Source organism: Amblyomma mixtum, chromosome 5 (assembly GCF_055824585.1).
Source record: "Amblyomma mixtum isolate Tamu chromosome 5, ASM5582458v1, whole genome shotgun sequence".
NCBI lineage: Eukaryota > Metazoa > Arthropoda > Arachnida > Ixodida > Ixodidae > Amblyomma > Amblyomma mixtum.
In genome coordinates this window covers 121,992,316-122,016,022 of record NC_143016.1, presented here as the reverse complement: position 1 = coordinate 122,016,022, position 23,707 = coordinate 121,992,316, and the positions used below count along the sequence as shown (strand labels likewise).

General features: G+C 47.0%; 2 protein-coding genes across 2 annotated transcripts in view; one reads left to right on the top strand and one right to left on the bottom strand.

Annotated features, from left to right (window-relative positions):
* LOC149343554 (uncharacterized) overlaps positions 1-23,707 on the top strand; it is a 49,428-nt gene that overhangs the window by 22,900 nt on the left and 2,821 nt on the right. The window contains exon 4 of the mRNA XM_089542426.1: positions 12,570-12,627. Within this exon, the coding sequence (XP_089398552.1) occupies positions 12,570-12,627 (58 nt within the window). The remainder of the gene's footprint in view (positions 1-12,569; positions 12,628-23,707) is intronic.
* LOC149343555 (uncharacterized) lies at positions 13,682-15,684 on the bottom strand. The gene is made up of 2 exons (XM_089542424.1): positions 15,057-15,684; positions 13,682-14,190 (listed from the first exon to the last, which is right to left on the bottom strand). The coding sequence occupies exons 1-2, from the start codon at positions 15,600-15,602 to the stop codon at positions 13,804-13,806; spliced, it is 933 nt and encodes a 310-aa protein (XP_089398550.1). The 5' UTR covers positions 15,603-15,684; the 3' UTR covers positions 13,682-13,803.

Here is a 23,707-nt window from a genome sequence, read left to right as displayed (position 1 = left end):
AAGACAAAGCCGACTTTCACGCGACACCTTTGCCGAGGTCAAGGTTACCAACGGGAGCAGTTTATGCGTAGCCTTCGAATTCATCCTCCTGCTGCATCGAATAATCTCGCGGATATTTACAAACACGTCGTTTCGCTCTTCAAAGCCCATCGGCACCCCGCTGTCACGAAAGGATCGGGTGACCTACACCAATATAAAGAAAGAAACACAAGCCATAACCCTCGAAGCAAGCCATTTAGGGGAGCCATAATCCCGCACACAGACACACCGACACACACACCCGCGGGCAGAGTCTCATCATCGTGAGAGCCTACGAAGGTGGCCTTAATATCGGGACATTCTCTACGCCACCCCCCTCAATCTTTTTTTGTTCCCGGTCCTCCATCCCTCGCAATGCTCCACGGCAGCGTCCGTCCTAGAGTCCCCTGCTCGACCCCGACCGACTGCAGGGGAAGGATCCCTTCTTTCCCTACGTCCCTTCCACCCCTGCGCGGGTTCCCGCGTGAAGCGAGGAGCGGTCGTAACGCCGTGCTAAATCGGTGGTGATGTACGCGATCGGCCTTGAACCGGGGCCAAATCGCGAGGGTCGAGCGCTGTGCACGCGTCTGATCGGTGGGTGGTTCAAAGAACACACTGGTTGCGGTGGCAGTGAACCTGTTGTTGCTGCTAATATATCTTCACTGCGAGACTGCCTGTCTGCAAGAACAAGCTGAAGACAATGATGGAAAATATTTGATTTACAGAGTGCCTATCCTGTAAATATGTGCTAGCTAAAGATGATCATGCAGAATAATGTAGTCTATGGCTATGGCTATGGCCCTGACTGGGGAATTCGTAACAGATTGCACTCGTGCAAGCCATTTTCTATTCGTAATGGCTGGCCACATTCCGGCTTCATGTATACAGGCGCGTCGCGGAGGTATGTAGGAACCCGGGAATTCGCCACACAGTAGCAAGTGAAGTGGAAATTGATTATTTTTATTGTGTTGTATTATCACTATCGTGAAATGAGCTGCAAGAGTGCTAAGTCTACATGCGACGCCTGCTTTTCACGCTGCAGTTGATTTGTCGGCTGCAGTTGAGTAAAACGGGAAGTTTTCTTCAGCTGACTCTATGGGATACCGAAATCCATGACGGTATGACCCCGGATGCTTCTCTGTTTGGTGTGATCATTTAACCCTTGCACTACTTAAGTAGCAAGGCCAGACTGAGTCATGTTGGCAACGAACATTAATGAGCATCATTGCAGATTTTGACACAGATGGCTATTAACAGCAGTAAACAAAGTTTAATTCTCCTGGGTGCCATGAAATCCAGGTGGGATAACCTAGAGACCGAATTTTCGAGATATATGCTAAGGCTGCGAGGTGAAACCTGGCATACGGCTCCATGCGCGTTGTTCTCGAAGGAATTTGTTTCTTCTTGCTCGCCTTGCGTTAATTGCCGAGAATATGAGCACAAGACACTCATTCATGACGCCTTATATTAGTTATCTGGAGGAATCGTGAAAACCTACGAAATACGGAGATTACCCGCCATGAGGTTCAACCAGACATAGTTGACTTGGCTGCACTTTAGGATCAGCCTTTTTTAACGAGATGTCGCGCCCTGTGGGCAATACACAAAACTGCATCTGCTCCACAAAAAAAAAAAAAAAAAATGAAGGCGACACTTAAGCTCCGCCTTGAGAGTATGACGTGATAGAGCAGTGGGTTAACGCCCATAACGGCGGAATTGTTCATTCTCGAGTTCCATACCCCTAATGTCGCAGTGCATGGTGCAGCGGTTAAGCGATGCGCCACTGCTCTTCGGTGGGTTTTAGCGCTGGTGGGGATTGTGCGGCTCATGTTGCTCTTGCGGAGCAACCTCTCCTGACCAATAATTAATTTCCGCTTGCCACGGTGCTCACAATGCGGTGTGGGCAGGCTATGATGACGCCACAAGGTCACGTGACCTAAGTGACCCGTCTAACTTGCTTCTGCGGGGAATTTTCGCTCACAATGCTGACGCCGGATATTCTGCACAACGGGAACCTTACCGCCATCGCGTTAAAAAGAAAACGGTTGAAAACACACGCACGCGAACTCCTTTGGCACAGGAAGCCTCCGCAGGGCTCCAACTACGCACGCGAAGGGGCAGGTTTGTGCTTGCAGCTGCCGCTTGCGCCTGTCACCAAAACGAACTGCGCGTGCGCTGTACAAGCTCGTAGTTTGTTTGCAGCGAGCGAACGCGGGGGAGGGCACAGGAGGAGAAGAGGGTATCAGCAGGACTGCCGCGGGAAAAATGCTTTTAAGGTGACGGCGCTTAATACCTCAGCGTTGTCGACAGAATGTTGTCAGCAGAGGTGTCATGCTTTTCTAGTCAGGGCAGACATTTGGGCTAGTTGGTGTGAATTCATGGTGGAAAAAAGAGCGCAAACTAAGACAGAAAACACAGAACAAGAGGGGAGACACTACAAGCGCTTGTAGTGTCTCCCCTCTTGTTCTGCGTTTTCTGTCTTAGTTTGCGCTGTTTTTTCCACCGTGTTTTCTAGTCAGGCCAGAAAGAAAGTCTTTGTGCACGATGGGAAACAGACCACCATCCTTCCTTTCCGCAGCCGAGCGTGCTAATGGCTACGCTACTTCTTTTTTTTTATTTCAATGTATTTGTTTACATGGTTTTGTACAGAAAGGATATATATACATATGTGTTTGTGTATACACAAATAAAGAAAAAATCTATTGCCAACGCATACATAGTTATCCATGTCTAGGACGCTGGAGAGTGTTTGCAGAAAGGCGTCGAATCAGACGGATGCCTCCCAAACGCCCTAAAGTGTCTCCAGCATTTAAGATTCACAAACAATTGTGTAGTACCTAATTAACATCTTAATCACACATCAATGACACAAGCAGCAACACCGCGCTAAATGCTTTCGCCTCATTGCACTTTAGGTCAACAAAGTGCCCCCCCCCCCCCCCCCCCCTGAATTTTTTGCTTCGGAAAGCCTTTATATTTGACATAAATGACTTCCTTCTAGCCCTTATCCTTCTGTAGGGTGTATTTTGAGCCTTCATGGTATTTTCTGTATAAGGCAGCCTAGATATTTTTCGTTTGCTTCTTGTTTTTACATTTATCACGGCGGCTCGTCCTTCAGGTCTGTTTCCATTTTCGCATTGTTTAGCGTGAACACGGTTTACGGACGAACACGCTAACCTCCGCGTTCTTAAAAGCGTATTTTTCATTCAAAATGCGTCTAAGAACGCCGATAGCCAAATTGTTTAGTACCTTCTTCCTATTCAATACCTCCAAAGGATCTGAACCCACTTGTATTGAAAACAGCTACTACCTCGTTTTTGAACATAGCCACTTCTGAAACCAACCGCTAGGGCTGCGAAACCACAATTAGGCTGTTTCGCCTCGCGAACAAGACGCGCAAACTTCCATTTCAAGCTGTTGATCAAACCGACGAAAAGGAAGTAACGATTTGTGAAGGCAATCATCTGTGTTTAGTGGTGATAAAGAAAAGCTATGCACTCTAAACATGAATACGCCTGTATAGGAGTAAAAGAGGAGTCCTCTAACGCAATCCTTTCTATAAAAGGGTGTGCACCAGAAGAGAGCTTATTCCCTTTTTATTCCTTTCTGTTCAGCGTGTGCTGTCCACTAGACTGTCCTCGCCTTCGCCCTCTGACGGAGATGAAAATGCTCGGACGGTGGCAGCAGCGGTAGACAGCTATGGAGGCTTGCCAGGCGCTGCTCAACTTCTTGGTGGCGCCGCACCTACGATATCGGTTATCACTTCATGGAAAAAATGGTGCTTACTTGACATATCTTTGTTTTAAACTCACCGCTCCTTTCTCGGTCCACTCATACACCGTCTTCCCTTTCCCCCAGTGCCAAGTCGCGCACAGGAACCTTCTTGATTACCTCGCCTTTTGATTACCTCGACTTTTTTCGTCTGCTCCCTCTCTCTTTCCCATTCTTATGTATATTGAAGCTCAATGTGTAAAACGCTACAATCTGGACCTTGCAGTTTTTACCAATACGCGGAAGCCGCCAGGAGCGCCGATACCCTAATGCCAACAAGAGAACGAGGTCATCCGGGCTAAGTGCTCACTGCCTCGGGGCTTTGTGTGCACCGCTTCCCGCGGGCTGAGTATTAAACGATTAAAGCCCCCCCCCCCCCCCCCCCCCTCTCCCGTAGGCACGAGCAACGCCACGCTCCTGTTAGTTTCGTCGTCGAACGTCATGTGAACGTGTCCTTGCTTAATAAAACCCGAAAAGAGGCGCGCAAAGAATGGGGATCTTCTGATTTTTGTTTACTTTTTTCCAAATTATGAGTGTGCGCAATGCATGGACATGGCAACAGCCCGCGCTCCGGACGCCCCACGTGGCGGCTTTGTGAAACAGCCGCGCCGCGTGGCAGATTGGACATGGCCGCTTGAGCAGCGCTAGCCCCCACAGAAGAGCCAGGCTGACTCGCCTGTTATGGAAATGTAAAAGAAACCGCGCCTGTATCGACGGTGAATTAAGGGATTATCCCAGCATGCCGCGCCGCTTTGGGGCCACGCGACATCAAAAACATGAAAGGCGGAGATTGGCTGGTAGAAAACGGCTTATGTTTTGTCATATGCCGTGTGGTGAAATATAAGCGTGGCAAGACACGGTTATTATTACGTTGCAAGGTTGAATGTAAAAAGCGTGTTCAAAAATTTCTGGCTCCTGGGCTCTAACCTGTTAAGTAACGCAATCGAAAGCGGTCGCATCTAAATGCAGGTAGAGTGGGTCGATTTCCAAGGAACACGTAACTTTTCAATGTCGACGCCACAAGCGACGCAGTACTGTGACAATGCTGTCATAGAAGAATGAGGGCGCCACGACGCAGTGCACGTTTCAGACTGAATATTACCCCTTCGTACCTTCGGAGCCGTATTCGGTAACGTCTCCTATCACTTTCGTTTCTTCTGGCCCCCTGCCATAGGTCGTGGCTTTCTGGTGACGTAAGCCATGGAAGACAACAATGGCAGGCGGCGAAACAGGAAAAAAAAAATGGCAGTGGCTTATCTCTGGTTAAGCCTGGATATACAAGCGAAAAGCTGCAGTTATGCTTTGTTTGACGTCATGGCTGTCGCAGTTCACGCACAATGCACTGGGAGCACCACGATAACGGTGTAGGCAAGCGCGTTATATAGCCCTCCTTCCGCATGCGTAGTAACTGTGGTAAACACGCGGCTGCAAGTAGCGTCATACGAGGAAGCGCCGATGCACACTCGGTAAACGCGCGCAGAGCGCGCGAACGACGGTGAAGGTCGACCGGCGGAGCCGCTGCGCCTCTCCAGTGACATTCCATGGCAAACTCGCGCATGCGCAGGACAATAATGCCCCTCCGGCTTTCTCCTGCGCACACGCACTGCCCCCCCCCCCCCCCCCCCCCTAACCGCTATTTCCCTATGCCCTTAACCGATAGCGTCACCCTATTCTAAAAGCCTCTAATAATTTCAATTCAATTCAATTTATTCTCCAGTTATAAACTGGAACGTTCTCCGGGCTAAAAGGACCGACTGGGCCTTGACTGAGTCCCGGAGACGTTTACAGAGCAGCGACAGGCAGTACATACGGAGAAATACTATACAATACAAAAGTTAAACAGAGTTTACACATATAAAAAGTACATACATATATACAAAGCACACAAAAGAGGACACTTATACAGAGTTATATAACTACAAAATGCGAGGAAGAAGGCAATTACAATTTACTAAAGTATTCGTGTAGTTTTTTACGCGAAAAGTTATTCATATCTTTATGGCGATTTAATATAACAGGTAGATTGTGCTTTATGGACTGCAATTTATAATTGGTGCGAAAATGAGGAACGAGCCAAGGGTCGGTGTTACGGGTAGCAACATTGTGTTCGTGGCGTGTCAATGAAGATACACGTTTAAAAAAAGATTGGAACTCTTTTGTGGAAAAGAGAAATGACTTCAAGATGCGATACTCATAAAAGTGATGAATTCGGATAATATTGTAGTCAGCAAAACTATCGGCGGTGGTCAAGCCAGGATCAATATTTGCGATGTGGCGCATAATTTTCTTTTGAAGGATACTGATTTTGTTTATGTTGGTTTGTGTTGTGGTAGCCCAAACTAGATTGCAATAGTTTATTTGAGAGAAAAATAAACCATAATATACTTGAAGCCTAGCTTTTACAGGAAGTAACATTCGACAGCGGGATAGCGCGCCAGCAACGACAGAAAGCTTCTTACAGATGTGACCGATATGATTGTTCCAATTCAAATCGCTGTGAAACGTTACGCCTAGGATTTTATGTTGTTCGACGAGTTCAATAGGTTGGCCTTGATATTGTAGTACGCTGTTCATTTTAAAAATCTTATTTCGGGCGCGAAATAATATTGCTTTGGTTTTGGTAGCATTAAGTTTAAGAAAATTAGACTGTGACCACATGCATATTTTACCGAGTATTTCATTACATTTTACAACTAGTGTGTTTGGGTCACTACCGGTAATTAGAAAGCTACTGTCGTCGGCATAAATGAAAAATTTAACTGTTTTGTCAATTTCCACTAAATCGTTAATGTACATGTTAAAAAGAACGGGGCCCAATATACTTCCCTGCGGCACGCCGCAGACAATAGGTAACAAGGAAGATTGTTGGCTGTCTAGGGATACGCATTGTCTTCTGTTACTCAGGTAGGACTCAAGCAGCATTAGCGGTTCTCCGCGAATGCCGTATGAATGTAACTTGCCAAGAAGAATTTTATGGTTTAGGCAGTCGAAGGCCTTACTAAAATCAATGAAAACGCCTAGTGTAAATTGGTTGCTGTCAATGTTTTGTACAATTTCTTCTTTTATTTCCAATAACGCTGATTCTGTTGATCTACCCTTTCGAAATCCAAATTGCGCATCGCTAAGAATATGAAATTTTTCTATGAATTTTGTTATGCGGAAAATAATTATTTTTTCAAGTCCTTTTGAAAAGACGGGAAGCACTGAAATTGGCCGATAGTTAGACATTAGGTTTTTGTCGCCGCTTTTGTAAATTACCGATACTCTGGCTACTTTCATGGCGTCTGGAAATGTATGTGTTGCAATTGCCAAATTAAATATGTGGACAAGCACAGGAGTAATATATTCAAGGACATATTTGATTGGCTTGATTTGCAAGTTATCAAAGTCGAGGGCTCTACTGTTTCTAAGGTTCAGAAATGAACTGAAAACTTACTGAGCAACCGCTCGTAAGCGAGTAGTTACTTATGCTTTATAACGCCTCATTTCATTAGTGAACCGTCTACGTTGTGTGCTTCCTGGTTTTCACGACATCATCTACTGCAGATGGCGTTTCGCTTTATGCTTTGGCAAAATAGAAAGCGAAAGAGAAATGAAGAGGAAAGTGACCGAGGTTAACCAGAAGTGGAGTTCCGGTTGGCTACTCTGCTAAACTGTACTAGAACACTTCTAGTACACTTCAACTCTGCACCGCGGAAAAAGGAATAGGGGATGCACAAGGGTAAAAGGTGTGTGGAACAGGAAGCAAAAACAAAAGTCGCAATCTATTGCTCTTTACCATAGCGTCGCTTGGACAGACTGCATCGATGTCTTGTGACTTTGCAGCAACGTTCGTCTATTTTACAGAAAACTTATTCCCTTGATTGCTGCTTTCTTGCAACTTGCGTGGGTAGCTTTCTCGCGCCCGGAGAGGCGAGCAGCTTCGACTTTTTGCACGCCCTTGTCATCGAAAGAAAAAAAGAAAGGTTGGTTGGTTGGTTGGTTTATGGGGTTTAACGTCCCAAAGCGACTAAGGCTATGAGAGACGCCGTAGTGGAGGGCTCCGGAAATTTCGACCACCTGGGGTTCTTTTACGTGCACTGACATCGCACAGTACACGGGCCTCGAATTTCTCCTCCAAAGAAATTCAGCCGCCGCGGCCGGGATCGAACCCGCGTCTTTCGGGCCAGCAGCCGAGCACCATAGCCACTGAGCCACCGCGGCGGCTCAAAAAAGAAAGGTACCGGGTGCGCAAGACCCCTTCATACATTTCTCAATAAACTACTGGAGCAAGAATGTCTAGGTTGATGCTTTTAAGGAGACATGCCGTTGCCATGCATGGCCAGCGGTCGATAGCAACAAATACTTTCGCTACGTGTTAAACACATCTTTGTGTTTAAGATGAGCTATTTGGCGCGATACAAAATTATAAACCTGCGAAAAACAGAACCTCCGATAAGTTGAGCCGTTCGTGTGTATTCTGCTGAAATGTTTTAGTACATTTCTAATCGTGCAAAATAAAACTTAATAAACATTCTCCAACATTAGCTTTATTCTTTGTAAAGAGCAGCTGCCTATAAAATACGAATTAAAACCCACCTTGCCAGCAATATCCATGGCCGTGCAGTTTCAGTCCAATGACTGTGTATACTCATGGATTAATGCGGTGTTGTGAACAGAACTTTGTAACATTTGCTAAACACACATGCAGTAACGACCTTCAGATTTTCTGAGTTGTTTTTTAATAATGAACGCCGTACTCTAAAGAAAAAAAAAAAGAACCCCCTCACTGCTTTTCTGTGACAGCAGTCGTGGACGACGCTTGCAAAAGAGGGAAGGGAGGGGGGGGGGGGGGCAGTACAAAAAAAAGCAATAAATACTAAAAAGTAAGGCGCAATCAAAGCATGCCGAACCAACGAGCGAGAGCACGCAAGCGAAGCAACAACGTAGGAGGGAAGAAGAGCAGCTCCTGGCAACCAATCAGCGAGCAGATTGCCGGCAGCGCTGCAGCGCACTCACGCCCCCTGTTAGCCGCCGCCGAAAGCCGGCCAGCTGCCGCTGGCTCCCGCGCGGCGCGTCGTCTGGTGCTACCGACTGTGGCGCTCCTGTTCTCGCGAATAATACGCTTAATGGCGGAATTCAATTAGGTATCGCTGTCCGGCTTTCTGACGCCGCCGTCCCTTCCCTGCCACTCACTGTACCCCTCCCTGTACTCGCCACGACCGTAATCCTTGCTACTCCGGCCCCTTTTTACGACCCCGACGCCTATTTGCATAACGCCCCCATCCCCGCTCCTTCGGCGGTAACGGCGCGCTGTCGGCGGCCTAATCTCTATTCATTACCAAATTGGGATTTAAACGCAGTCGCAGTTAGGCGCGTAATAAAGCGGCCGCTTCTCACGGGGCCCGTCGGCATACAAGGGAAGACGGGCAATCATTCGGGATATGGCTCCTTCCCTTTCACGATCCCGCTGACGCGGTTGATCCGCTTTCTTTTCGCAGGGGCGTGTGAATGTTCCCCCGACGCCTCCTTTTAAGCGGCGTTTACGGCCTCACGCATCGGCCCTGACCGTATAGGGCTTCCACGGCTGAACAAGGCAGTTTGTGGGCGCGTCACACGTCAGATAAGCTGGCTCAGCGTCCTGCCTTTGTCGCACCCTATTAAACCAAGCCGCTTACTTACGTGATTCCGAGTGTTTCCAAAGCTAAGCAGCTCTCCCTGTTGTTTGTCTAACTGTCTGGGGCTTTGTGTCCGCGTGGACGGATTTCTATTGCGTGGTCAGCTGCTATCCACACTTTTCGGATTCTGTTGCCACCCTTTCTGTCCAGAAATCCTTTAATCACTGTCTCGGCTTCATGGTCCCTATCTATTTTCCCTTGATCCCGTCCTGTATTGGTTTCTCGTATCTTTATTTTATGCGAAGCATACTACTTTAGCTACCACTTCAGCCCTTCACCGTGGTTATGCGCCTCCAAATCACGTGATACATGACGGCACACCACGTGACACGATGACGTCACGGCAGTGGAGAAACGGTGGCCCACCTCGCGCCGTCGCTGTGGTTGTGCGCCTCCAAGTCACGTGATACATGATGTCACGACAGTGCAGAAACGGGGGCCCACCTCGCGCCGTCGCTGTGGTTGTGCGCCTCCAAATCACGTGATACATGACATCACACCACGTGACACGATGACGTCACGACAGTGGAGAAACGGGGGCCCACCTCGCGCCGTCGCTGTGGTTGTGCGCCTCCAAATTACGCGACACGATGATGCTTCGCATTCTCCAGGCTTAACCAAGTTAAGCCTCAGCCATTTTTCTGTCCCAAAACACGGTGGCACGAAATATTCTTTCAAATGAATTTGAGGCTGTTGCATTCCGCCTTTGTGCAAAAAAAAAAAATTATGTAACGCTTACCGTTCATAGCAATATGCAGTGCTCAAATGGGCAATTCTATCTCTACCTAACTGCTAATGCTATACGCAAAATATGGACGTGGGTACTGAACTCTGCTAATAAACACTTTGTTGTTAAAACTTTAAAGAGCAGAGCGTCTCTTGCTAGTTATTGAAATGTCAACTAATTAATCAAGGGAAATACTGAAGTCGGGGTGGAGAAAGACAAAAGAGACATCAGAACTCCAGATCTTGAACTACTGTCGAAATTTTTTTATCTTGAGGTACTGTATATATCGCCCGAGAGAAGGATTCGTACACATTGTTTTCGTAAGCATCTGTTAGCACCGTGACCAGACAATGAAAGGGTCGGATAACCTAGACAGTTACTTCAGAACTCTATTTAATCAGTAAAGCTTCTGGGAAAATTCCTCATCTCGAACCACGCCTTCAGTAACCAAGGTATCTCTCTGAGTAGATTTTGGAGTGCTTGCGAAAAACTGACTTATTGGACAGCACAAAATAATGGGAACAAGGCCCAGGGGATGACTCAGCACTAAGCCACAAATTTAAAACCTTACAACGAGAAGTGATAAAAGCATCCTAGTAACCTTAGGATCTGTCATGTATATTCCATCTGATGTAATCTTTTAATAAGAGCTTGCACCTGGTCAGAGCAAAAATAACACTCCGAGAGAAAAACGCGCTACACCTGCCTTTCTAATAGTTCATATCGCCTCTATTTTTTATTTCGTCTTTTTTTTCTTTATTTTTATCTTGTCTTTATCCTCAACTACCTTTACCTTCCGTTCTCCACCTCCTGGTTCCATTTCTCAGACTCTTTCTTCCCGCGCTCCCTTCCTTCTCTTTGTCTTGTGGCAATCTCTAACATGAAACAGCTAGGTTTTTTCTATTCCGTTTCTTCCCCTTTCCTTTTGTGATCGTTGTTTCTCTTCCTTTTCCCTTCCCCGTATTCGGGTCTGCCATGATGCACGATTTCTGTATCCCAGTTTTTTCGTTGCAACTATCTCTTCTCATGCCACCTGTCGCGGCCCATGTGAGTGGATAGATGTACAAAGTTGGTCAAATGATTTAGGGGAATCCCCCAAGGTGGAGTAGATTTGGGAGTAATTACTCACTGACGTCCACCCAAGCGCAGCCATACGGCTACAAAGGAAAGCTATACAGCTGAGAAAGATGTATAGCTTTCATTTGTAGCCGTATGGCTGCGCTCGGGTGGACGTCAATGAGTAATTACTCCCAAATCTACTCCACCTTGGGGGATTCCCCTAAAACATTTGACCAACACTGTTGCCACTTCGAGTTATTGATCAATTCGCTCTCGCCCTACCATAAGCTTGCCGTCCCGGTTAGCTCAATTGTTAGAGCGACTGCTCCGGTGTAGCGGTGGTCCCCGGTTCGAGCCCCGGACCAGGACGAATTTTTCTTTAACTACGAAGTTTCTGAGAAAGCTGTATAGCTTTCCTTTGTAGCTGTATGGCTGCGCTTGGGTGGACGTCAATGAGTAATTACTCCCTTATTATCGATGTACAAACATTTTTTTTCAAGTTCTCTTTCCCCAATTCTCCACCCTCTCCTCTTCCCGGGATTTCGTTCTGCTGCGTGGGGTTATTTCTTTACCGCAGTTTTTTTCACGTCAACCGGACTAACCCTGTTTACCATGCAACCTATTCCAGCCCCCATGACTGGGGAACAGTCCTTTTATGTTCACGCTCCATTTCTCCACCCTTCCCACATCACACCCTCCTCCATTTAACTGGTGCTTCCTCCTCGGAGCCGATGATGATAAACTGAGGAGACTGCGGCGAAGTATGTAAATGATAGATGTAACGTAAAGATACACGAAGAGGGCTGAGTGGGTCAAGGAACAAACGCATGTTAGTGACATTCTAGTCAAAATCAAGAAGAAATGGGCGTGGGCAGGGCATATAATGCGTAGGCAAGACAGTCGATGGTCGTCACATGTAACGGAGTGAATTCCAAGAGAAGGCAAGTGCTGCAGGGTGTGGAAGAAAGCTGAGATTAGGAAGTTCGCAGGGAAAAAGTCCCGCAGCTGATACAGGTCAGAGTCAGTTACAGGAGCATGGAAGAGGGTTTTGTCCTGCAGCGGGTGTAGTTCGGCTGATGATGATAATTAACGCACTTTAATGACGAAGGCACATTCTCTTGTCGAAACGTTTGCTACGGGACTGGGGCTACCCCTCAACCCCTGTTCGCTTTGTTTGTTTTATTTTGCAAGTTATTCGACACTTTCACAGATTTGTCGTTGAAAAAATAAAACCGGTACTTGCCTGTTCATGTATCCCAAGTGCATTCAGAGAAATTGTGTCGGAGGTGCCTGTAAACGGACTCCCATTTAAGTTATGTTTACTGTTTCCTTTTCAGGTGTGGTTCCAGAACCGGAGGGCGAAATGCAGAAAGCACGAGAGCCAAATGCAAAAGAGTAAGCGCGCGTTTTATCTCGCTTCACTTAATTTTTTTCGGTATACTGAGATACCCAGAGCTCGTATTCTATCGCACGATCGGAATGGAAACCTTGAAGAGTTAAATAAAACTTGGTGCTGGGTTAGTCGGCGACTTATTCTTTGGAAGTGAAGGTACTGCTGTAAGGAAGATCAAAGTGCGAAAGGACGACGCGACAAAGAGTGCTATTAACAACTAGTTTTTTTTTCTACCTCAGGGTTCATATTCAGCAGCAAAAATGCTCGCTTGTTGCATCTTGTTCATACCAGAATCATTTCTTGTTATTGCTTTGCCATAAAGTGAAGGTAGGTAAGAGTGTGCTATGGCACTTGCATTTAAACGGCTGTCGCCACCCCATTGTGCGCATGCGATGTGACAAAGCCTGTAAATATGAACCCCGGAGCGAAAAATAAACCGATTGTTATAGCGTTCTTTTTCGCGTTGTCCTTTCGCACTGCGGTCTTCCTTATCGCGCTACCTTCACTTTCAAAGAGTTTAGGAAATCGAAGAGCACTCGACATTCCTGCCTGCACCAAGATACTCTTATCGCGTACGTGAATGACAGAAAAAAAAAGCAATAAATTCTGGGTGATGGAACAACAGAATCAATGTTTAAGAGTTATAACTCCAGAGAATTCTCATTGTAGCCTTCTCTGCCTAGCCAGGAACACCTTCCACTCATCGCTATAGAATTTGCTCATCCTGTTTGCCTGCGCTGGACAAGAACCATTCGGCGCTGAAAAGATCAACCAGCAACCAAAGAGAGAGAGAGAAATGGACGGAAAGGCAGGGAGGTTAACCAGGCGATGCCCAGTTGGCTACCCTACACTTGGGAAGGTGAACAAACGGAAGAAGAGCGGCAATGAAATGAGTTTTCAAAGTGCCCAGCGACCACTATGCTATCAAAGGTAGCATATGCAGTAACTCTAACTTAGACTTGAATACAACCCCGATACAACCAAAGGCTCACCGAAAAACGACTCTGATCGTCCATATAAACATTTATTTACATTTGTAAAACATCTTGCAGAGGTTTCTGGTTGTATAAACCATGACTAGAAAAAGCGGCTCCAAACACTCCCGAGGACGCCGCTGTAAATAAGCACCCCCACATCGCACCAGACACATGGCTCGCCGGGATAGCGGTCGTCACCGTTCAGGCCACCAGTTCGGTGATCTTCTGCACATCGTAGCGGCATTTCGAGTAGGCGGGTGTGCAGGCCTTCTTGTCTCCCTTGAACTGGCGCCGCCCCTCGTCGAAGGCGTCCTGGTATCGACTCAGCTGACTGTCGTCTCCGCCGAGTGAGTGCAGCTCCTTGATGAAGGCGGACAGGCGTCGACCGTAGGCGCCGTACTCCGCCGGCTCGGCTCCTACCTCGCAGCACAGCTTGAGCATGCAGCCGTCGACGTCGATGTCCTGGATCATCTCCACCGTGTAGCCGAGCAGGTCGGCCACGGTGGCCTTCTCGCCGTAGCGAGGCTGGCGGTACCAACCGCGAGGGGGCGTCACCGGCGTGGTCGACAATGGCACGTTCCGCTTGAACTGCACCGATGTTGGAAAAAAGTGAATGAGAAATCTAAAGGCTATTCGCATTACGATACGAACTGCATCAGGTCAGCACTCCTCAGAACGACAGCAATATTTGTCACTGATGGAATGTCCACAAAAGCATGGCAATGAACTCCTTATTTTGGGCAGGCAACGAAGATACTGGCAAGCATCGCCAAGCTATAAAAGCAGCACCCGGTCTCCGCATTCATAAGTGATGCGTCGAAAACGATGTCATGAAATACCAGAGTAAGTAAAAATACAGGCCCCTTTTTCAAAAAGCTACTTGGAATTAATCGAGGTAAAAACTAGTGTTTTGCTAACTTATGACGCACTGCAGTCAGCACGTTGAAGTGGGCAGTGAGGCGTTTTGCCAAGTCCTACAAGTAATTCAGCACGCCACAGTCGGACACAACTTAAGAACGCAGCGACTTTTCCAGCCGATTCCATGAACCTGCTAGCGTCACAATGCAGGGAGCGGCACTACAATGGAGAGAGGAGTCTATCCCCGACCACAGAGGGAAGGAACTATCCCCTTTCATCTGCCACTCCCTGCTTTGTCACACTAGCAGAGTGATGAGAATCGCGCGATGCCATTGACGGAAGGGGATCCTTTGACAGGAAAAACCCACTGCGTTCATAAGTTGTATATATTGAAGTGTAATACCAGGAAGAACCGCCATTTTGTTCTTTTTTTTTTCAGCGTTTACGTGCGCGTACCTTGCCTCGTAAACTCATCAGGCCTAGTGTTCTAGGAATTCTATAAACGCCTCTGGCATGCAGGCTGTGACAGGACACAAGGATCGCAATACTGACGGACCAAGAGTTGATCACCGCGTCTAGACATAATTTCAACTCACCTTGCCCAGACCAGCTCCGGCCGATCCGGCAGCCATGTTTGGGTAGTAGCCGCCCCCCACGACATGCGCGGGATACGGCATGCGCGGCCAGACGCCTCCGCCGACGTAAGCCGAACTCTCCGCCTGCTCGTCCTCCCACGAGGTTTCTGGTTGTTGCGTGTGCGCCGACCGCTGGAAGAAGCCGGTGCCCACGTTGTCGTCCTGGAGCATGCTGCGCACGATCTCGGCCATGATGCCCGGCACCATGTGCAGCGGCAGGTTGGGCATGCCCGGAAAAAGGGCGCCCGTGGGCAGCTCCATGGTCCGCAAGTCCACCTCGCGACTAAGGGTGTCGTCGCTGATGCCGGCGCGCCACCACGCAAGCAAGCCGAGCAGCTTCACGCACAGCGCGATCTTCACGCCCGCGATGCCCGACAGGTTGTAGACAATGGTGTACGGCAGCAGAGTTAGGCTTAGCAGTGGGCCCAGGAAGAAGCACTGGCTGGTCTGCGCCAGGAGCAGAAAAATGGCCAAGAAGAAGCATGTCGAGGTTGACGAGAAGTTCATCGTTCTTCGAAGGTTGTTTCCGACCGGGGACCCGCAAGCAGTGGGGTGGACCTTACGTGCGATGCTTCTTGCACTTGCGAGACCAAGCTGTCGACAGAAATAGAACTCTTCGGCGCGGATTCTTTTCTGCGTCCAGTTGTGCGGGGCGTCGAGTTTTCGCGGTTAAGCCAAGCAAGGCAGTACAGAAAGTACAGGACCAAGTATAGCACTTTGAAAGACTTACACTTGGCCGCCTCCTGTCGCACAAGCATCTGCCCCGGTGCGTCTCTTGTGATCTCCGAGGTCCGTGTGTCACTTCACCTGCCGAAAAGTCACGCCTTGCTTGCCACGTGGTGTTTTCACCCTCTCACTCTTACTACTGTGACGCACGTGGCCTTCCCGTCATCCCCTCTCCTCTGCCAAAGCATGACTGGTTTGGAAGGCACCGCGTTAGTCACCTGTACAACCACCAGGCGACAATACAAAGGAAAGGAAACGCCCTAGTCATCTCTTCTCCATCTTCTTCCCTCTCCCACCATCAATGTGTGCTGGTCCGCGCTTCACCCTCTCTCAAAAACCCCTTCCAGTCTTGTCGTTTCGCAGAAAGCAGCTGACTAATGCCTTATCTTCACTTTCCCATTTTTTTTTTTCAGGTCAACTAGGTGATTCCAGAGGGGGGCAGAGAAAACCTATCCTTTATTTGGGATTTAACGCAAGTAGACGGCTTCCTGAGCGCATGCAGGAGCCCAGACATAAAGCCGGAAATAAGTGCCTGCTCAGAGACCGGAAGGAGGGAGTGTCTACTCTTAAAATAGTGACACGGCCCCTTAAAGCATGAGGGAGAATGGGAGATAGAGCGGTGGTTACTTTCATAGAGTTCGAAGAAAATTCTTTCGATGCCTCGTTACTAAGCGACTAAAGTAGGTGCGGTGAATTTGAAGGACAAAATCCCATACTTCTGTAGAGCGTGCGCATATGTGTGTTTCGAAAGTTGGCCCGATATCCCGTCGCCAGAGTTTCCTGTCACTTCTTCATTGAATGTTATGCTGGTATGTGCTTTTTTATGCCTGCAGGTTCGCAAACTACTCAAAGCACAACTAAATTCGATTATTAACAGAGTAATATTGTAAGGATCGCTAGGTTTACAGAATTGTTAACTTGTTAAGCAGTCATCTAGCCAGCCCCAAACTCCCCGTTCTCTTGCTAAGTTACAGCAGCGAATTGCAGGGATGAGTCATGTGACTCCAGGCAGCAGCTGGGTCAAACTTCAATCGCATTCGCTGGCATATAACTGTGGTAACACAAACCGACTTGCCTGCAGGCACGTGTATTCAACGTAGCACGTTTTTTTTGTTTTTTTTTGCATCCACTCGTCGAGACTAGGCGCGACAGGGTCTGCTAGCCTTCCTTTCCTGGCGCATATCGGCGATACGTTGCCCACTAGAAATAGTTTGCTGCAGGGATAGTAGACGTTTAACCCTTTTACCAGATGCCAGCTGCGCGCGCGCAGTGGTAGAGTCACATACACGCAGGACCTCCTCTATGCTAAAAGTCTGTATAGTCGAACACAACTCAAGAACGTAGCAGCAAATGCCCCTCAACGGAGCCACTCCATCCAGTGGCGTCGATCGGTTCTCCCCTTGACCGATTCTTCCCTCTCGCCTTCTTATGGAGGACCCGCATCTGTTCTTTTTTTAGCCACTTCCATGCCGATGGGTGGGGAATGGCTATTTGCAAGTTTCTCGTGCAGTGTCGCCGCCGGGTGTAGGAAGAAACGTCCCCGGAAAAAAGGTCCCCTGAAGAAGCACCGTCTAGGAAAACATGCGCCCAAGTGAAGAAAAAAATGTCTTCCCGAACCCACTTAACAGAAAATTGCCCTCGACTCTTCTTTGGATTTGAGAATAGATGTAATCATGAAATATTTTGTAGTAGCAGACCGCGCCATGGTCATGCAGTCCAGGCCATGCAAAGGAAAAGCACTTCTGCAGGTGACTTCGCAGAAGTGCCGAACGATCCAGAGACGCAGTTGCTCTGGACCACTTCCCTTTCGCCGCCATCACTGTTCTTCATGGACGCCCCGTATCTGGTCGTTGTTTTGTAGCTTCAGTGCCGTCGCATACGGCGTCATGGGATAGCTCGATGATATGTGTAGAGGACACGCGCAGTCCTTGTGCCTACAATACGATGCCCAGCAAGAAATGTTCGGTCATGATGTCAAGTGCCTTCGTTATGATCTGATGATAGATATGTATTTTTTACACTTGCTTTCTGCAGTCTAGGATATTTGCTTGTATTTAGTTTGTGTATTGAGATGTCCTTTTCATCATGTGTTTTGTTGCAAACCTTCCAAGCGTTGAGCGATAAACCACTGCCGCACTTGCGTTGCTCTGGCCATGCCGTTTCGTTTACGGGTCAGTGACTCATTCCACCGGCAAACAACTTGTATCCTCCTCATGCGAGCCGTAAAGCGGCCGGACAACTTGCAATATTGCGGGAAAGCTGACTTACAGGAAGACGTTTTGCAACCAAAAACCCTCGTTCACAGACACGTTTTCGCTTCCTGCAATGCTGCATGAAGGGTTCAGCGCGAGGGGAGATGAGTCAGCAGCCCTGCACTGTGTCCTTCTTCGAAAAGGTGTGCGGGGCTGCCCCCAAATCTGCGTGAACCTGAATCCCCGCCGGACATTGCCAGCTTTCGAGGTAGATTGTAAAGGAAAGTTGTGCAGAGGTTACAATGATGCATTCCCTTGACAAGTACCTGTCTCGACCCGCTCCTGTCGTTCGCGCCTGGGCTCTTTTGTGTCCTTTCAAGAATTTCCCTCCTATACAGATAAAGGGACGTCTCTCCTCTCCCTTTTCGAAAAAGAATGCGAGATTGCCGTCTGCGTACGAGTGTTTTTGGTTGGAAAATTGTAGAGGGCAGATATACTAATGAAACATAGGGCATTATGGGGGTACAACAAATATGAAGTACTAAGAGGTATTTGGAAAGGAATGGTGCCGGGACTTACTTTCGGCAATGCGGTTCTGTGCTTAAGGGCAGAAGTTCAGTCGAGATTAGACGTAAATCAGAGAGCTGTTGGAAGCTTAGCACTAGGTGCTAACGGCAAGACCACAAACGAGGCAGTACAAGGGGATATGGGCTGGGCATCGTTCGAAGCACGGGAAGCTAAGAGTAAAATACTATTTGAAGAACACCTGAGGAAATTGGACGATAACAGGTGAGCAGCTAAGGTATTTAAATATTAATACAGAAAGAGCGTTGACTCACAGTGGCGGAAAAGAACTAGAAAACTAACCAGTAAGTATGCCGGTCATGAGGACGGAGAAAGAAAGAGCATTAAACGACAGGTTAAAAACGCGGAAGTTAAAAATTGGATGAATTCAATGGAAAAGAAACATAGTGTAGAACTATATCGATAGTGGAAAAGGCAGATCAGGAAAGAATTTTTCTATGATAACTCAAGAGGCAGTGCCCTACTTTTTGAAGCTAGGTCAGGGTGTCTTAGAACGCGCAGCTACAAAAATAAATTTAACGAAGAAGATGACACATGTGCAGTGTGTGGTAGATCTGTGGAAACAATTGAACACCTCATAATAAAATGTGATGGTATCCATCCGGATGTCGATGCAGGCGCAGTCACTATTCCTGAGGCCCTAGGGCTTAAAGTTAACAATGGTCATGTAAATAAATCTGCAGTGGAAGTTAGCAAAAAGCTATTGGAGGATTGGTGGCTGACAAGCAGAGATGTACGTGGCATAAGGTTAGAATTGTAGGAAACCGTAGGTAAAGATGATGGCGATTCTTAATGAGAATTGCCAACCCAGTAAACAAGAAAAAAAGAAAAGCTGAGCATAGTGGCAATTGCCACCACCCCGTTTCAAAGGGGGCGCTCCTATCCATCCATCCATCCATCGTTGTCCAATGGACAACTTACGATACGTTTGATGTCACTCGTTTGGGGACATTTTTTCCTACTTCGCAAATCGGAACGTTTTTTCCGGGGATGTATGGTCCGGGGACGTTTTTTGGGGGGGACGTATCTTCCGGGGACATTTTTTCCGGCTCCCGTCGCCACCACGCGGCCGCCTCCAGAACTGCCCGAGAGATGATACCGGCGGAAGGCGCCAGGCTTGGACCGAAGTCTCCGGCCCAATTTCTGTACTTTTATTTATTTCGCGTAGCGCTTTTAGCGTGTTACTGCGTTTTGCGTGGCTTTTTTCACATAGCCATGTCATACGTTAACGTAACATCCAAGCGCGCCTGTAAAGCACACGATTTCGACAGAAAACAACTCTAATTGCGTTTTCAATCGACTGCAGTGCTTGAACTGTACGGTCAAAGGCGATATAAATTTGCGAACGTTCCCTCTAGTACTAAGCTCAAGAAGGAGTGGATAATCAAGATGATTAATATCTCAGTGTGGGCAAATCTTAATCCACTAGAATTGAGCTTCTCGACGCTGACCGTGAGCCCATAAACAGCAATGAGTGCGCGGAAATTCTAAATAAATACTTCTGTTGAATGTTCTCCTCAGCAACTAGCAGTCCAAGTTTTTTTCCAGCCACCTCAGCAATACCCATGTCCCAAATCACAATCACACCGGCAGGAATAGCAACCTTAATCAGTTCTCTCAAAACTTCATCATCGGCTGACTGTGACAATATAAACAGTAAACTCCTGAAAAATACTAGTTCAGTCTCAAGCTTAATCCTGCATCTAATTTTTACCCAATCATTGAAATCCGGCGAAGTCCCCGACGACTGGAAGATAGCTGAAATCATTCCGATATTCAAGAAAGGTGACCGCACAAATCCGTCCAACTATCGCCCCATTTCGTTGACCAGCATTCCTTCAAAATTACTCGAACATGTTATATCGTCTAACTTAATGAGCCATCTAGACTCAATTAACTTCTTTTATCCCCACCAACACCGTTTTCGAAAACACTATTCCTGTGAAACCCAATTGGCCGAATTCACTCATGACATCCTACACTTTATGGACAATAACCTTCAAATAGACGCCGTTTTTTTTAGATTTTTCGAAAGCATTCGACCGTGTTCCTCACTCGCACCTGCTCGCAAAACTCTCCTCCCTAGGCATTCCTGGTAACCTAATAACCTGGATTGATCATTTCTTAAATGGGCGCATGCAATTCACTTCATGCAATGGTTACCGCTCACCCCTTACCGATGTATCATCAGGTGTCCCCCAGGGCGCTGGATTATCACCACTGCTATTCCTCATTTATATCAACGATCTTTCAGTAAACACAAACGCCAAATTAATACTGTTCGCGGACGACTGCGTAATATACAGCCCCATTCGTGATCCCACCGATAGTCACCTACTACAAAAAGATATTGACATAATAGCCACATGGTGCGACCGATGGCTCATGCCTTTAAACCTAGATAAATGCCAACTGTTGTCGTTCTCTCGCAAACGCGCAGTTATTCATCATTCATACAATATTAACTCAGTCCCGATTGCCTCAACAACGTCATACAAGTATCTTGGATTACATCTGACATCTTCACTATCTTGGGTAAACCATGTCCAAAGAATATGTTCTGATGCCTCCCGTGTCTTGGGTTATCTCCGACGTAACCTCAAGTCAGCATCTCCCGAAGTAAAAAAACTTGCTTACCTAACATTTGTTCGTCCCAAACTTGAATTTGCATCATCCATCTGGCATCCCTCTCAAGCGTACCTTAGCACCGAACTTGAGGCCATCCAAAACAGCGCGACCCGTTTTATCACCTCTGATTACTCAAAAGAGAGTAGCATCACTGCACTCAAACATTCTATCTCCCTCCCCACACTTGAATCACGCCGCATCATCTCACGCCTTTGCCTACTACACAGCTTTTTCTACCATCCGATATCAAAACACCCCCTGCTAAAACCACCGATCCGAACTTCCAGTCGCCTCAGCCACAGCCACCCCATAGCCAGCATCAAGAGCCGTACTTTAGCAATGAGCAGTTCCTTTTTTTCCTGACGCAATAAAACATTGGAATGCCCTGCCCAACGACATAGTATCATGCAACGATCGCAAATCATTTCGCGCGAAACTCACCAGTTATTTTCAGAACACGTGAACCGTTTGTTGGCCTTTACTTTTTTCTCTATTTTCCCTGAGTTTTTCTTGTATTTTTCTGTACTTTCTTGGCTTCTCTTATTTTATAACCACTTGATACTCTTTATTTTTAGCGTTTGCAGTTGCAGTGTTTCTTTTATTGTCTATGTTTTCATCATGAGTGCGTTCACACAAAACAACTTGTAACCCCCTCCTTATGTAATGCCCTCGGGCCTTTAAGGACGAAATAAATGAAATGAAATCGTTTTTGAAGCTGAAATGGGTAAATGAAGCGCACAAAGGACAGCACACAGACAAAGAATAACACAAGACAGGCGGTTCTATTGAAATGGGAACTACGAAGAAACACACAAACGACAGCACTATCGCTGTAGCTATCCTATTGGTTATGTTCTTTCAATCGTCGTTATGTGCACGCGGCTGTAAATTTGCTGCATAATCAAAGTTTGCAGTGGTAAACCTGTGACCAAGACTACGACAGTTTGCGTATTTCTGCCCAAATTATTTCTTCTAGCGCACCACTGATGAGCAGCGCTCTTGACTGACATAAGTTGCGTACCGCCCTTGAAGGCAACGTTTTTTCAGCAGCTACCACTTGACTGTACAGGTATTTTTTTAAATATAAATGAACATATTTCTTGCATGATTCAATTTGTGCGGCGTTTGCGGTCAGTAGTCGCCGAATGCACACTTAATTCGGAGTCTGTTTAACTTTAAGACGAAGTGGAGCTACGATTTACGTCAGTAAAGATCGTTGCGTACATGTAATGCTCACAATAAAATCAGCCGGATCGCATTGCGCACTAAAGGCCTTCTTTAGGTCTTCGTATTCTTGCTTTATCTTGCACCTAAGCCATGATTTTTTAGGTTTTACTTGTCTAGGCAGCCAGATACCATAGCATGTGGGCTGGAATCAACCATGTGGACAACCGGGCCACTGAGTGCGAACAGCTTGGAACGCTGGCGTCCGCGAGTAGCATAACAGGATAAAAGCCGTCATTTTCTTGGCATCCGTGTTTTCTCTCGGCGCACATGTCCCCGCCACCTTTCTTAATTAAATCAGATTAATAAATTACAGCAGAAGAAAACAACCATATGCCGCCGATGGGAACCGAACCAACGACCTCCGAATTCCTCGTCCGGTGCTCTGCCAACTGAGCTGCGGCTACGGCTGTCCAATCTGCTTTCGAGGGTATTTTTGTGTAGTGCAAGCGAACATTGACAGTGTTACACCAGCGACACCCTCGTGCACAGCGGCGGACGTGGCACGTCCTGTATTACAACGAGTGCCACGTAGGCATCCTACGACACATTTCAGACAATTGATCTAATATTACAGAAGAATTGTTGTTTGACAATGTGCAGTTTCCTTCGAATCCACAGATGTGCACCTAACAATTTCGGTTTCCCTAGGCTGTTCCTGCGTTTGGTTTATGAACACCTGAACAGCATTTCGAAGATAGTAATGATAGGCACAGTTAGAAGTATACGGCACTCAGGTTAACAGGTACATTCCACAGTGTTTATAGTGCTTCAACTCCATTTGTTTGTTAATGATTTTTCTAGCAGTATGATTTCTAGCAGTATAGTACGATGCACATATATTATCCAGGAATTCGGATTACACAAGAGTGGCCTCCATCGTATAATGTGACTGTGTGAAAATAATGGAATGCTTTTCAATCGATTTGACAGTTGTGAACAACAGGAAAACACGCTTAGTGTGCTTTCATATTTCCCCGAAGCCCGCATCAACGTACTATTCCAATTATATTACACAGCCCAGATTGTGGCAACTGCACTTATTTTATTTCGTATACTTAAACAGTAAACACTTCAGTATCTTCTCTTACTCTGATACGTCCGGTACCACAGCAAGTTTGTTACCTATCAGTATGTAACTTCGAAAGATGGTTGTTTGCTTTGCTCAAATTCGTTTGTCCATTAAAAGTTAGAAAGCGGATAGTGGATGTTTTACCCTGCAGTTGGATGCGCTGTTTTTATTATTGTTCACATTTC

Excerpts from the sequence above, each read along its gene's own strand:
- LOC149343555 (XM_089542424.1), bottom strand. The coding sequence starts at position 15,602 with ATGAACTTCTCGTCAACCTCGACATGCTTCTTCTTGGCCATTTTTCTG. Across the intron at positions 14,191-15,056 it reads CCGGAGCTGGTCTGGGCAAG|TTCAAGCGGAACGTGCCATT; the intron begins GTGAGTTGAAAT and ends ACATCGGTGCAG.